This window comes from Mixophyes fleayi, chromosome 1 (genome assembly GCF_038048845.1).
Source record: "Mixophyes fleayi isolate aMixFle1 chromosome 1, aMixFle1.hap1, whole genome shotgun sequence".
Taxonomy (NCBI): domain Eukaryota; kingdom Metazoa; phylum Chordata; class Amphibia; order Anura; family Limnodynastidae; genus Mixophyes; species Mixophyes fleayi.
The window spans coordinates 66,397,393-66,412,401 of record NC_134402.1 but is presented as its reverse complement, the minus strand read 5'-3'; the positions used below and the strand labels follow the sequence as shown (position 1 = coordinate 66,412,401).

At 40.1% G+C, this 15,009-nt stretch overlaps 1 protein-coding gene across 1 annotated transcript; it reads right to left on the bottom strand.

Moving 5' to 3' along the window:
- Nucleotides 1-6,485: 6,485 nt before the first annotated feature.
- Nucleotides 6,486-13,000, bottom strand: SRD5A3 (steroid 5 alpha-reductase 3). Its single transcript, XM_075195767.1, has 5 exons — nucleotides 12,724-13,000; nucleotides 12,390-12,541; nucleotides 10,364-10,552; nucleotides 8,454-8,582; nucleotides 6,486-8,215 (listed from the first exon to the last, which is right to left on the bottom strand). The coding sequence occupies exons 1-5, from the start codon at nucleotides 12,933-12,935 to the stop codon at nucleotides 7,956-7,958; spliced, it is 942 nt and encodes a 313-aa protein (XP_075051868.1). The 5' UTR covers nucleotides 12,936-13,000; the 3' UTR covers nucleotides 6,486-7,955.
- Between the last annotated feature and the right edge of the window lie 2,009 nt (nucleotides 13,001-15,009).

Here is a 15,009-nt window from a genome sequence, read left to right as displayed (position 1 = left end):
AACCGCAGGGGATTTTCCCACACTCCAGCCAGTCAGGCGCAAACTGAGCAAAGATTTAATATTTCAATAGATGAGATCACCATGACGTCAACGGATAGACACCCAGAGTTCTCAGCCACCTGGTTTTGCATTTACAAGCTGATAACTTTTAAGTTCAACTCTAAGTCACCCCAATGTGTGCAATAACATCCTCTGGGTGATTTAGAAATAATAATAGTACTTTCTTGAATTTGTGGTAACATGCTGAGCTTTTCAAACTTTGCGTCACATACCTAATTAAAATAAAAAGTAACTTTAGTGATGTGTATTATGTCATGTGATACTTGCGGCTAAGCCCAGAACTCCTTGCAGTGGTCCCAGGATCATGTTAGACTCCGCCCCCTTCCTGTGGGTAGTGTTAACTTAAGCTGGTTCAGGATCCCTCTCAGTGTGCCACTGATATATTAAATGTAGTAATACCCTCTCCCTTGGGAAACAATATTTGATATGCATTATTTGTGACTACATCATTTCTTGTAATAAAATGTACATTTTCACAGATGTTAAAATAATTACTATTCTTACAAAGATGTTAGAATAATGTTGCGGTAACTACTGTATTGCATGCGTTTTGTCAAGTTAATAAAGTTTAAAATAAAAGAGAGGACAAGAGACAGGAATCTAGTAAGAAGTAGCTTCTAAGATTTGCTCTACATAAAGATCTCTCTCATATATTACCTGCTGCTAACCGGTTATGGGCTCAGGATAACAGAGAGAGTCAGAATCACGAAGTAAACGGCCAAAGCAACTATTGAAGTTCACAGTGGTCAATATAACAAACCAGAACTAGCAGTCAATGAAGTTCAAAGTAAAAATGATGCTAACAAGGGAAGGTAAGCGCAAATATACAGAAGAGCCCAGGGGGTAAATGTATTAACATGCGGGTTCTTCAACACCCGCGAATTCAGCGTCTTCGGCGATTAAATTTAAAGTGGCGCTGCATTGTAAAGGGAAGTTTCCCTCTACAAGGCAGCGCCGCTTTAAATTTAATCGCCGAAGACGCTGAACTCGCGGGTGTTGAAGAACCCGCATGTTAATACATTTACCCCCAGGTCTGTTACAATCCCAGAAGTTTGGAATGAGAAATAGCATCCAATTGTGTACATATGCAAATCTGAAACTGCAAAAAAAATTCGGGAGAAAGAGCAAATAAATTGTAATGATAAAACTACATAATTATGAATAGAGTACCTACATTATATTGGAGAAGAAATAGAAGACTTGCATGTAGCTGCATTGTTACTCAGTGGTCTTCCAGACAGCTATTAAACCTTTGATGAGCTCACGTTAGAATATGTAAATGGCATGCTTGTAAAAGACAACAGGCATAAGCAATGACAATGTACCCAGGGCAGAATCAAATATAAGTTCAAATGAGTGGGGTGAGAATGAACTATGGGAATGTTTTGTATGCAAGAAACTTGGACAACTAAATGTCCACTGCTGAGATTTGAAAGCTAGTTTTGGTGTCATGGGCAGCACGTGGTTAGCACTTCTGCCTCACAGCGCTGGGGTCATGAGTTCAATTCCTGACCATGGCCTTATCTGTGTGGAGTTTGTATGTTCTCCCTGTGCTTGCGTGGGTTTCCTCCGGGTGCTCCGGTTTCCTCCCACACTCCAAAAACATACTAGTAGGTTAATTGGCTGCTATCAAATTGACCCTAGTCTCTCTCTCTCTGTGTCTGTATATTAGGGAATTTAGACTGTAAGCTCCAATGGGGCAGGGACTCATGTGAATGAGTTCTCTGTACAGCGCTGCGGAATCATTGGCGCTATATAAATAAATGGTGAGGATGATGAACCAAAAGTCATATTGACTAATAATAAAAGCTTTTCTCTCACCTTGGCCAAAGTAAGTTGGAAGAGTTTAGTTTATAAACAGTATATGATGGAAGGAATAATGAAGGTTAACTGCCCAGTGTCCCCTACACTCACCAGAAAGATACCAGTAAAGAATGTACTATATGTACATAGTTTTCAAAGCAACCTGTTGTTAATTAAAAAAATATAAAAAGCAATGTTGTGACAATAAGGAAAAACCACTGATGAATTGTAGCAGCTGAAGAGCAAAAAAAAGCATATGGCACTAACAACTAGAACATAGGAACCCCAAAGGAAAGTACCTCACTGACATCAAGATTATGCAAACGCTACGGACACCTTGTGGCGCCTTATAAATAAAAATTAATAATAATAATAATATTGACATTCATTAGCTACTTGAAATGGAAAATGACAAAGAAATATTTTCCAGAACTTAATAGAAGAGCTGAAAGGCCTCTGGACTTGATACACATATACAGGGCAGCACAGTGGCGTAGTGATTAGCACTTCTGCCTCACAGCACTGGGGTCATGAGTTCAATTCCCGACCATGGCCTTATCTGTGTGGAGTTTGTATGTTCTCCCTGTGTTTGCATGGGTTTCCTCCGGGTGCTTTGGTTTCCTCCCACACTCCAAAAATATACTGGTAGGTTAATTGGCTGCAATCAAAAATTGACCCTAGTCTCTCCGTGTGTGTGTGTGTGTGTGTGTGTGTGTGTGTGTGTGTCTATAGTAGGAAATTTAGACTGTAAGCTCCAATGGGGCAGGGACTGATGTGAATGGGTTCTCTGTACAGCGCTGCGGAATTAGTGGCGCTATATAAATAAATGATGATGATGATACACATGGACATGTGTGGACCCACGAGCATTGAGGCAACAGGAAGTATTTTCTCACATTCACCAAGTTACAGAATTGTATAGTTGCTACACAGCAAGGACATAGTAGTTGAACTTGAATATCTTGGTAACAAGTTTCTAGGTAACAAGTTTTTCAGGATGCCAAAGATACTACGTGCAGATAATGGTACTGAATATAAGTGGTCAGACACGAGCCATCTTGAAAACAAATGAAATTCTATTCCATATATAATCCCACACAAGTACCTCCAGTTCCATGAACGAAGTATTTACCATGGACTTTTTTTTTTGAATTTTCTATGTATTTTTGCCACTGAATGTCATCAGTGCTGCATGTTGGTCCAAGTTATACAGTACGGTAGTCTGAGTTAGCTAATAACGATTTGTATAGTATTGATTTCATGTTTCTGATGTGCATAGTGGTGTAATATGTAACTCAGAACCAAGACAGGACTTTGATTAGTAGTTGTCAAAGTGGGGATATTAGGATAAAATGTATTTATATGCTTGTTGCAACAATTAATATATGCATTTTGTTAAATTGAGACAGGAAACTAGCAAGTAACAGTTGGTGAGATGTAGACTGATGCAATGTAAAATGCAGCTTTTAAAATGTACTTTATAATGAAAACCTCTTATTTAACTTCAACATGCCTGAGCAATGGTTATTAAGGTTTGAGTAGAGGTGAGGAGGCAGTGAGCTGTAGTGAATGAGGTAAGCTCAGAGTAAGGGCTGGTATTTGATATATTCATTAGTGTTATTACTCCTGGTCTGTAAGTATTTGTGCAAATCATCATCACCATTTATTTATATAGCGCCACTGATCCCGTAGCGCTGTACAGAGAACTCATTCACATCAGTCCCTGCCCCATTGGAGCCTACAGTCTAAATTACCTAACACACACACACGCACACAGACAGACTAGGGTCAATTTTGATAGCAGCCAATTAACCTACCAGTATGTTTTTGGAGTGTGGGAGGAAACCGGAGCACCCGGAGGAAACCCACGCAAACACGGGATGAACATACAAGCTCCACACAGATAAGGCCATGGTCGGGAATTGAAATCATGACCCCAGTGCTGTGAGGCAGAAGTGCTAACCACTTAGCCACCATGCTGCCCACAATGTCACCAGACTGAATATCAAAATATTAAATTATGCAATAGCTAGAACTATTACAGAAACAGCAAGAGATTTGTGGATAAAGTGATATAATCCAATTTAGTAAACAATTAATTACAACAAACTAAATTTATGGGGTGATAGGGCGGATTGAAGGAATGAGCTCATATAATAAATTACAATAAAAAACTTATACATTAAAACAACTAAATTATTATCTGTTGATGATGAACACGTTCGAGGGACTTAAATTCCTGCACAAAATTACATCAACTTCTGTCCAAATTTAGTGGACATTTAGCTGACTCACAATATTACATACTATATATACCATAGGACATCCATCTGAAGAACAAACTTTCAAATTATGTGGGATTGCGTTAATAAAAACAAGCCCTATTAAAAATAGTCATAATTAACCAATGTACACAAGATGGGAAGTTGATTCTCCTTTATAAGTTTTATTGATGCCCAATAGAGAGCATGTTTGTTGCACATATAAAAAGAAATGGATAAAAACATTGGCCCAAGTGTCTGACATAAACCAGGGGCATACGCTTCTGATGCCGAACTGCCTGGAGGACATCTTTACCTATCCCCTCACCATCCAGCCCACAGTCTTATAGCTAGGGAAGATCCTTGAGGCAACCTGGTAACTGGTTCTTGGAGGCAACCAGGAGCTGGCTTCCTGACCCCAGGAAGAACCAAGGTCCTGGTGCCAAGCTGCCAAGTGCCAGGCTATTAGCACAACACAAGCCTCTGAAAGCCAGTTTCCTGGCAGTGGTGGAAATATTGGGAAATGGTCAGTGTCTGCTGGGAATAGTGCTAGTTTGCTGGCTCTCAACGAATGTCTAAAGATGCTCCCCATGTGGCAGGCAAGACTCTGTATGAGCATTAGGTCATGGCAAAACATTGACTGGGTCCATCATCTACTCCCTATTTGGTTGAAGTCATTTATTTCAACTGTTGTGCTCTTCCATGTGTGACATTTTATTTCAAAGCCTATAGCATCTGCTCTATGTCAAATCTAGAGGGTCAATATGTGCCTTTTTGGGGTCTGAAACATGGTACAACCCTCCCCCCCATTCCTTTTGGCATACAAGTGAGAACTATGCGCAGGTCTGTGCAGCAGGGGAGCTTGGGATCCTCAGAAAAATGGTTTTCAGGTTGATAAACATCAATGTATAGTGTTTTTTATAAATCTTTGAAATGGGGCTTTTTATATAATAATATGCTTAATTTCCATGCTCTTGCGTGCGGAGGAAAGATACAAAACACGAACCACCTTTTTGAAAAGTAAAAGAAACCCATTCATCTGTAGCCTCATTGTTTGGCGAGAACTTTGCAGTGTTTAAAACTTTTTATTGCTTTTAAAAGGGGAAAACATTATTATTATTATTAATAATAAGACACTGGATATATACATTTTCAACAAGTCAGTGAATCACATTACAAATGACATCATCATTATAACTTAAGTTAAACATATGATATATTAATAATGATATCATAAATAATAGATGCGTTAACTTGTGAGAGGGGGAATCCAGCTTAGGAATTGTTTGAGCATATCAAACAAAATAAGTATATTATGTGTATAATTATATTATAATGTATAAAACTAAAGGATATCCAAGAAAAAGGTCCAATAAGGATAATTGGGAGTGACGGGATATAAATAGGGGGGATTGAAGGAATGGTAGTCTATGTTAAAGTAGAAATAGATTGTTCTAATGGTAAGGAAATCTTTAGGTAAAAAGCGTATATACATATTAGATTACTCAGACTACCTTTCTATATAACTTGGACCAACATGCAGCGCTGATGACATTCAGTGGCAAAAATATATAAAAAAAAAATAAAAAAAAAAATGAAAAAAATTCAAAAAGGGAGTCAATGGTGAATACGTCTTTCATGGAACTGGAGGTAGCTGCAAAAGACTTGTTTTTTTTCTTCTTTTATACACATTAATGCTCTGCAGAAACGGTGCTTCCAAATGACGTGCTTGAAGAATACTTTAACTCCTTCACGACCAGAGGTGGTTTATATCTTAATGACCAGACTTATTTTCACAGTATTGCACTGTATCAATTTCTTAATATTTGCATGGATAGATCAAATTCATCTCAAACACTTTTGTATAGTATTTAAGTAGTAATTTGCAAAGGTATTCAAATAGCATTGTGTTTTATGGGGGAGCAAAGAAAAAATATATATATTGTCAGACGACACTAAACCACAGCAATTACTAGACCTTAATATTTTATATATTTTAAAGCACTGTATAAATGAATTGCAGTTATTGATCTGATATATAACATCAAATGTGGGTCTTTGAAAACCTAAGCCTCATATCAGTTACCAGAGCACGGAACTTGTGCACCTGCAAGGGTTAAATCAACATACCACATCCATGGACCCAAAACACACAAGAGTAATCATGACCCCTTCAATAATTAATGTATAAGGTATCCTATCCAGTGACCCTATCCAATTGTATGCACACACAGCCATTCAGGAGAATAAGGGACACAGAGACAGAACAGCACAGAACGCTAGTCTCATCTCATCCTCTCACATTCTGTCCAGGTTTATTCTCTGTTAGAATTAAAACAGGTTTGTTTTTTTGTTTTGTTTTTTAATGCAAAAAGTCATACACATGCAAGATATAAAAACAACACAAGCATCATCTAGTACAAAAAGTGTGTAAAATATAAAATATTATGGTTTTTACTAACTGCACAAAAGGCATACACTAAATCTCTCAAGAAAAGGCACATAGGGGTACAGCTCTCAAAGCAGGAAGCAGACCCCCCAAGATAGGGTTTGGACACACAAGTATTTGGTCTCCACCCCCCTTCCCCTTCAACTTTATACCCCCATAACAAACAAACAAAATCCCCACAAAATGTGACTCCTAGCTGTAAACATCGTACCATTTAATATATGACACATACTGTAGCTAGTGACTAGTAGAAAAAGGCTGCAAGTTTATTTAGGCTACCTTTGGTTTTCTTCAAAGTGTGTTATATGCAGAATGCGGTGGTAGAAACAAAAAAACAAAAAAAAACCCACAACTTTAAAAAAAAGTAAAATAATACACCAGTGACAAAAACAAAACAAGACAAGACAACTTAGGCATAATACTGTGAAGATGTGATTCAATAGCTTATGCCCTAGGTTGGATGACCATTCACCTCAGTAAAGCAGTGGAAACTGAACCCAGGCTGAATATACCCTTTGATTGCAATAGAGGAAGGGACACCACAGGCATTGACCTGCTGGAAGCATATTGTGCATATAAAAGCATAATTATTATTTGGCAAGTGTAGACAGTATGACAATTATACAAAACACTGTTACCTTTTTGCTGCTTCAATATCTGGTCACCTTATATTGACCTCGATCCTAAAACGCGTTGGTGTGGACAATCCACAACGATTCCTGGGAGCTCGTTCATTTGTATACATAAGAGAACAGTAAATTTGCCCACACGTGTGCCTATATCACATGCGTGTCCTCAAAGCGAAGAGCATGCTTGAGATTGGCAGATGACAGATGTTGGTATGTATGTGCAGTCATCTGCAACAGCACCAAACTTCCACAGATCCAGATTGAGTTAAGCGTCAGGTTTATATTCAGTCAGTTAGCGAGGACAAAGCTGACATTTGCTGATACAGGCACAGATGTGGGTTTACGGTTAATAACTCATGTATACAAATAAAATAACGGAAGTCTTAAGGCTTATTCAAACCAATGCATTTTCTGTTCCCAACAACAAAAACACTTAAAGACGTACATGTGTTTAATAAAGGTTTTTTGTTCAACGCACAACAGGGATTCTGCACTTTAACGGTTGGTTTTGAACAAGCTACATTGAGACTAATGTATTATAAATGCAAGTGTAGTTTTCAAGCATTGACTATCATACAAAAACTTCATTAGAAAAACGTTGCTGTAAACAGTATGCAAAATACACACACGGTCCATGTAACAGGCCAGTTAGAACAGAATACCGATTCCCCCAAGAGTCCCATATCTTTGCCATAGCTCCTGTGGTAACAGACACATTTAGTGATGTAATCGGGCGCTTTGTTTAGGGACCCACTAAAACACATATGGTATGAAAGCTTTCCTCTGAGCGGGGTAAGCGTCAAACTTTTCATGATAAAACTCATGACATAAAATAGCAGCCAATGACTGATTAAACAAAACAAACAAAACCAGGAGCCACCAGGTCATATGCGTTAATCCCAAAAGGACCGCTATAGATACGTAAATCAATAGCTCCGCAAAGTAGTGTGGACAGGATACGAGCTCAAACCAGTCTCCAGTCGGAACAGCATGGTTCATGGTTAGAATTTTACCTGCAAAAACAAAACCAAAAACTCATTGTGAAGTAGCACGACAAACGTATTTCAAGTAGAATAGTAGATATAGGTAATTTTCTTGTCCCCATTAAGGTAATGTTTATTGATCTACTATAACGTACTATTAACAATCAATAAAGTGATATTTCAGTCTTTATCAAATTAAAAAAAATAAATTAATTATTACATTACAATTCAGTTTTTTGCAGACGTCTTTGAGAAGCGATTTACTCACCAGATTTACTTTTCCTAAGATTAGCAAGAATTGTGTTACATCTGTGCTGGTGCAAGGAGGCCCAGATGTACAGCAGAACCCCAAAGACGTGGTACCAGCGAACTTGCATCACAAGATCTCTACCAGCGACTGGGAGAAGAAAATAGTAATAAAAAAAACAAAAAAAAAATAAATTATTTTTGCTAAGAAGCACACAGTAATACTGAGGTTAGTCTGGTAACAAAGCTACAACAAGCGCTTCACGCATAGACCAGAAGCAGTTTTGAAAAGTCAAACATTAAAAAAAAAAAGAGATTTACCATAAATAAAGAAACATAATAAGTGTTTAACACACCACAAACTATTGCTCCAAGATCTGCAGGTCCGTTTGAATAAAAAACGTGTGCTTATTGATCTACTCATTGTATAGATATTTACATGCGACAGATGGTGAAACTTCACACTAGCAAACAAAGGGGTTGGGTACATTATACAGACGATGATAATTTAGACAATAGGTATAGTGACAAAATAAAGCCCATTGCAATAATCACGATATAAAGCAATTGCAAACTTACTATAAATAAGACAGACCACATGAGCGACACCTTATTCATGGCTGTTTTACATTCCGAGAGCAGCAAATGCCGGGAGTTTGAATTAACGTCACTTAGAATGGAGAAAATGAGATTTGCTGTTTTAAAGCGGCAATGCCAGGAGCGTAACCCTTAGATTATTTTATCCAGGCAGCGGGTCCTGGCATTGCTGCTTTAAAATCGAAAATGTCACTTTCTGCATTGTAAGTGACATCAATTGCAAGTGCCAGCATTTGCTGCTCTCGGAATATATAGCAGCTGTGGGAAATGTGTGTCGCTCTGTCTTGTTTATAGTACAGCTGCAATTCCTTTATGTCACGATTATTGGAATTGGCTTTATTTTGTTGTTATAGCGATTTATCCACTTCGGAATAATCACTGCCACCCCAAACAAAGGGTTAATACAGTGGAGCATTACTTTTCTTCTGAAAAGGCTTATGTATTCCTAAGCGTAACAAGGACAAAAAACAAAAAAACAGCATATTTTGCACTATAAGTGCAATTCATGAAATATTATATGTACATATACACATATATATATATATATATATATATATATATATATATATAATGTTTCCTTAAATAGTACAGCAGGAGTAAAAGCCTTCTTATGTGAGCTATTAATACATTAACCATTGTTAAGCAGAATCACTTATAAAACTGTGCCCCACCCTCTGTGTCATAAGAAGTCTTCAGCATTATACAAATTAGCTGTTCATGTTGGAGGAAGTTCCTTTGACTAGTTACATTAGCTCAAATTATATAACGCAGGATGTTTCTCACCAAACATTTTCCTGCCAGTATATAGACAGTTCACTTTAAGACTTGTGAATATTCTTAGTTGCCCAGAAGATGGCCATGTAAAATACTGGGGAAATTGTACAGTGAATGTAAATTTATATTTACTTATATGTTTTCTGCTCAGCTTGTACCCACTGCACTGCTGGCGACGGACATTGGTTACCTGAGCAGAGTCTAATAGACGATGCTGGGATGCTGGCTACACATGCCTGAAAATTCTGTTGGTTGTTGACCGCAGTCACTACTGACCACAAGGATATGTCCCCCCCCCCCCAAGATCTGTATCACAAAAACGTCATGTGAAACCTGTGTGTTATTAGACCCATGTGTGCCCAACATAAAGCCAGTCTAGTGAAGTGAATAGAGTGAGAGCTAACACAAAGATAAAGAGCTGTGCAACTCTATACATACAAATAACAAATCCATAAAATGGGAGGAAAAAAAACCCCCTTTGCAACACCAATTACAGGAGAAACATCACATATGTAAGTGTCCCTTGTAGGGTTTAACAACACCATTCAAATACACACTTACCTTTGTTTTCCAGCTTGGCATGATCAAGTACTGTTATCCCAATGAGAAAGTAGTAGCCAATGCCAAGACAATACTGAGCAAAGTGAATGACCCCCTTGGAGTAGACACTCACAAAGAGACACTCAGCCAACCTTCTGAGGCTGTGTAACCACAGCAAGGAGAGCGCCAGGAGAGTAGAAAATTCTCCACCTATAGTCAAAGGAACAAAATACATGAATATACACATAGGCACCACCGAATCATCCTATAAATATTGTATTTTAAGAATCAAGAACCTGTGTCTCTTAAGCACCTCCTAGAAAATAAACAAAAAGCAGATACATTTTAAATTAGCACTAAAGCTGTGGTCATTCTGGCATTTTCGGACACAGGGGGGACATTTATGAAAACGAATACAAAACAAAAAGGTGCTGGTGCCATTAGCAACCAGACATTCCAATTATTATTATTTTAGTGCAAAGGTCAACACCACTATTTTCCTTTGCACTTGTTTTCATAAACATCCCCAATATTTATTTTCATCTAGAAACCTTGCGTTCAGAAGCAGTCAAAGTTCATCTGCCTCATTTCTTGCTCACAGACACACGGCACTATACAAATATGTGCAGTTACTGGCTGTTAAAACATACATTGACACCTACATTTCCAGAGAACAGCAACATTTGGAATTGAAGTTCTGCTGTAGTGAAAGTGATGGGGTCTGGAACCAGAGACTAAGGAAACTGCAGGTTTGAAAAAGTGGAGATGTTGCCTATAGTAACCAATCAGATTCTAGTTATTTACTTAGTACGTTCTACAAAATGACAACTAGAATCTGATTGGCTGCTATAGGCAACAACTCCACTTTTTCAAACCCAGAGTTTAGTAAATATACCCCTAGAACTTTATCTATAGAAATGTTATGTTATTCAACATACATATTGCTATACGTAGCGTACCTCCCAATGTTTAGAATTTCTATAGCGGGAGTAATCATATTGCTTTCTCCCAAAAAATTTGGACAGTGTTCTCTTCCACAGCTCTGAGCTTAGCTATACACGGTCAAATTATATACACTACTGTACATGTCAATGAACATTATGTAAGCCCTCCGCTAGGAATAAAGCTTGGACTAATTAGGATTACCATGTAAACACAGACACGTAAATGACATGTGTATATGTACTGAATTGTGTTTACAAAGGCTAATAAAAAAAAACCTAAAAGACAAGGCTGATCTGCAAAACCGAGTAATGAAAATGCAATTTGATGTATTACAAGTAGTGTTTCCTGGAGATCTCTTAACTACAATATCCAAAGAGGACATTTATATAGCCGTTACCAATTTGTATATTTGCACAAGTTGTTTTTCTCCCGTCAATCATACAAAAACTAATTATATTTAACAAAGAGGCCCTTGTTCAACACACTTATATTTTAAAAGTTACAATAAATTAAACAACTAGTGGTTCACTTAAGCGATATATTAGTTATACTCAGATGTGCAGGAGAACATCACCTCCTATACAAACTTTATTTACTTTCTGTATTCTTAACCTGTGTTCCTATAATAGCTAAAAAATTGGTGAGGGGAAATAAAATTCTCCACCACCTATTCACCCAAGAAGGAGCCACACTAGAGTATGCCCAATATGACAGGCTGGAGACTCTAGGGGGCAGATTCAATTAGCCACGATGTTCCTGTGCATGTTTACCACTTATACTGTAATAAGTAACGCTCACGCCTCTATGTGGCGCAAGCAAAAGTGAGCGAATATTTTACTAAAAAAGATCGCAGCGTAGTGTCTCGCGGTCATTCGCTGTGATTTTTTTTACAACTGAATCTGCCCCTATAGCTACAACGCAGCCCAGGTCTGGGCTAAGCTGTGGGAGGTAGGAGTTTATTTCAGGATTATAATTTTAGTTTTAAGAATACTCCTTACTAAATCCTTAACATTTCAACTGAGGAATAAAGGCCCATGCTCCCCATTTCTAGTCCTGCACTGCACAAGGTTACAGAAGTGGAGTTTCACTACAATACACTCACCTGATACTTTGTGTTGGGAGTCCTTGTTGAAACAATTGATTAATGATTGAACCCATTGTGGAATGTGACCGCCGAACACCAACGACTGAATAAGGAAACCCAGCAACGCTCCGTTCCAGATTACAGACACAGAATAAAAGTGAAAGAACCATCTGTCAAGCAAGTGATAGACATGGGTTAAGGCAAAGTATACCAAAATAACAAGCTAGCTTATGAGGGGTTAATGTCAGAAGTAGGAACCCTGTGACTATAACTCTGCGGGGGAACTACAACTCGCTGCCACCTGGTAAACTATACAACCTTCATAAACTCCCTTCATTGGGTTAGTCTCTACCTCTTCGGCAAGTCAAACCAGCGCAGCCAGGCAGGGCGCCTCCCGAGCTTCGTCTTCCCAAAGCGGATGAGATCCTGGAAGACACCGCCCAGGGTGGAGTTGCTGCTCCCGGTCCACAGCAGATGTAGGAACAGGGACAGTAGAAATAAGACGTCTAGGAGTATCCAGAATCCTGCAATAAGGCTCAGCCCGGCCTGAGGGAGTACAAACATGGCTGCTGTGCCTGCATTATACACATCCGTCCTAATATACACCCTCTACACATAGGTCCAGGCTGACACCCACCGTGACGCGGCCCCATTCACTGCTATGTGCAGAAAGCTCAATGTGTGTCTGGGAACTGTGTCCATTTATGTGCATATTATAGGGGAAGTTACTTAGTTATGTTATTAGCTTTGCGAATGTTTCCTTATAAGCTATTAAGACATTGTTTCACATCATCTTAGGTGAGGCATGTGGCTGCATCCTGCATTATACCCAAGGGCTTTTTATTAGAAGTCACTAATGAGGATGTTCTTTGTGTGTTTTGTATCGCCTGTCCTGACTTATCTGCCTTGGCATACTGGCCCTGAGCGGTAAGAGATAACTTACAGATTTGTTGGGCAAGTCTTTGCAGAATGAGCATGCTTAGTAGTGGGGAAAAAACTTTAAAAATAGATTAAAATGATAAAAACAAATTTTTAATCATTAAAACTGATTTATTCATAATTCTAATGATATTCTTCTGTAGTTGGCACCCTGAGATGGAGATAACAGAACAAGTATTGCGGATGCTATGGCAAGCAGTAACTCTTTAATGTATATTATTATTATTATTAATATTTATTTATAAGGCGCTACAAGGCATCCGCAGCGCCGTACAGAGACAAACAAAATCACAATACAATGGGAGACAGCACAGTACAGTAAACACAGCAACTCAGTACGCTCAATGCACAGCTAGAGAGGGCGGGGAAGGGGGAGGGAGGATCCGAAAACGACGGGGCCCAAGAAGGGAGGCGCGGAAGACAGGGAGACCCCCAGGGGGGAGGAGGGAGCGAAAGTGGACGTGGGGTGGAGGACCTTTGAGGAGGAGGGCTAAGTAGCTGGAGAGCAGAGTTAGAAGTGGTGGAAACAGGAGGAGAGATGGCCCTGCTCAGAGGAGCGTACCATCTAAGGGAAGGGGTGGACAGACAGAGAGACGCAGGGGAGAGAGGGAGAGTAGGGGGACAGAGGCAGAAGATAAGGTAGGAAGTTAAGTGGGAGACAGAAAGGCTTTAAGAAAAAGGTGGGTTTTTAGGGCCCGTTTGAAGCTGGACAGATTAGGGGAAGTTCTGATGGAGGGAGGGAGCTTGTTCCAGTGGAGGGGGGCAGCGCGGGCGAAGTCTTGGATACGCGCGTGGGAGGAGGTTATAAGGGGGGAAGAGAGGCGACGGTCAGAGGCAGAACGGAGAGGGCGGGATGGAGCATGAATAGAGAGGAGGGTGGAGATGTAGGGCGCAGTGGAGTTGGCGAGGGCCTTGTAGGTGAGTGTGAGGAGCTTAAAGAGGATTCTGAAGGGGAATGGGAGCCAGTGAAGGGCTAGGTAGAGGGGGGAGACAAAAGAGGAGCGGCGAGAGAGGAAAATAAGCCTAGCTGCAGCGTTAAGGACGGATCGAAGGGGATCGAGATGAGAGTGGGGGAGGCCAGTGAGGAGGAGGTTGCAGTAGTCCAGGCGGGAGATGATCAGAGAGTGGATAAGGCATTTGGTGGCATCTTGGGAGAGGAAGGGCCGGATGCGAGCGATGTTGCGCAGCTGGAAGCGGCAGGATTTAGCAAGAGAGAGGATGTGGGGGCCAAAGGAGAGAGAGGAGTCGAGGATGACACCAAGGCAGCGAAGTTGGGGGACAGGGGAGATAGAGGTGTTGTCGACAGTGATGGAGAGGTCAGAAGGGGATGGAGTATGAGAGGGAGGAAAAACTATGAGCTCAGTTTTGGCAAGGTTAAGTTTGAGGAATCGAGAGGACATCCAGGAGGAGATGGCAGAGAGGCAGGCGGACACCCTAGAGAGGAGGGAGGGAGAGAGATCAGGAGAGGAGAGGTATAGTTGAGTGTCGTCAGCGTAAAGGTGGTAGCTGAAGCCGAAGGAGCTGATGAGTTCACCCAGGGAGGAGGTGTATAGAGAGAAGAGTAAGGGTCCCAGAACAGAGCCCTGAGGGACCCCGACTGGAAGGGTGGATGGGGGGGAGAGAGACCCAGAGGTGGTGACAGAGAAGGAACGGTGAGTAAGGTAAGAGGTGAACCAGGACAGGACTGGGCCGGAGAGGC

Coding starts and splice junctions, on each gene's coding strand:
- SRD5A3 (XM_075195767.1), bottom strand. CDS start 12,935: ATGTTTGTACTCCCTCAGGCCGGGCTGAGCCTTATTGCAGGATTCTGG. Junction 12,542..12,723: donor TGGTTTGACTTGCCGAAGAG/GTAGAGACTAAC, acceptor CTTGCTTGACAG/ATGGTTCTTTCACTTTTATT. Junction 10,553..12,389: donor CTCCCAACACAAAGTATCAG/GTGAGTGTATTG, acceptor CTTTGACTATAG/GTGGAGAATTTTCTACTCTC.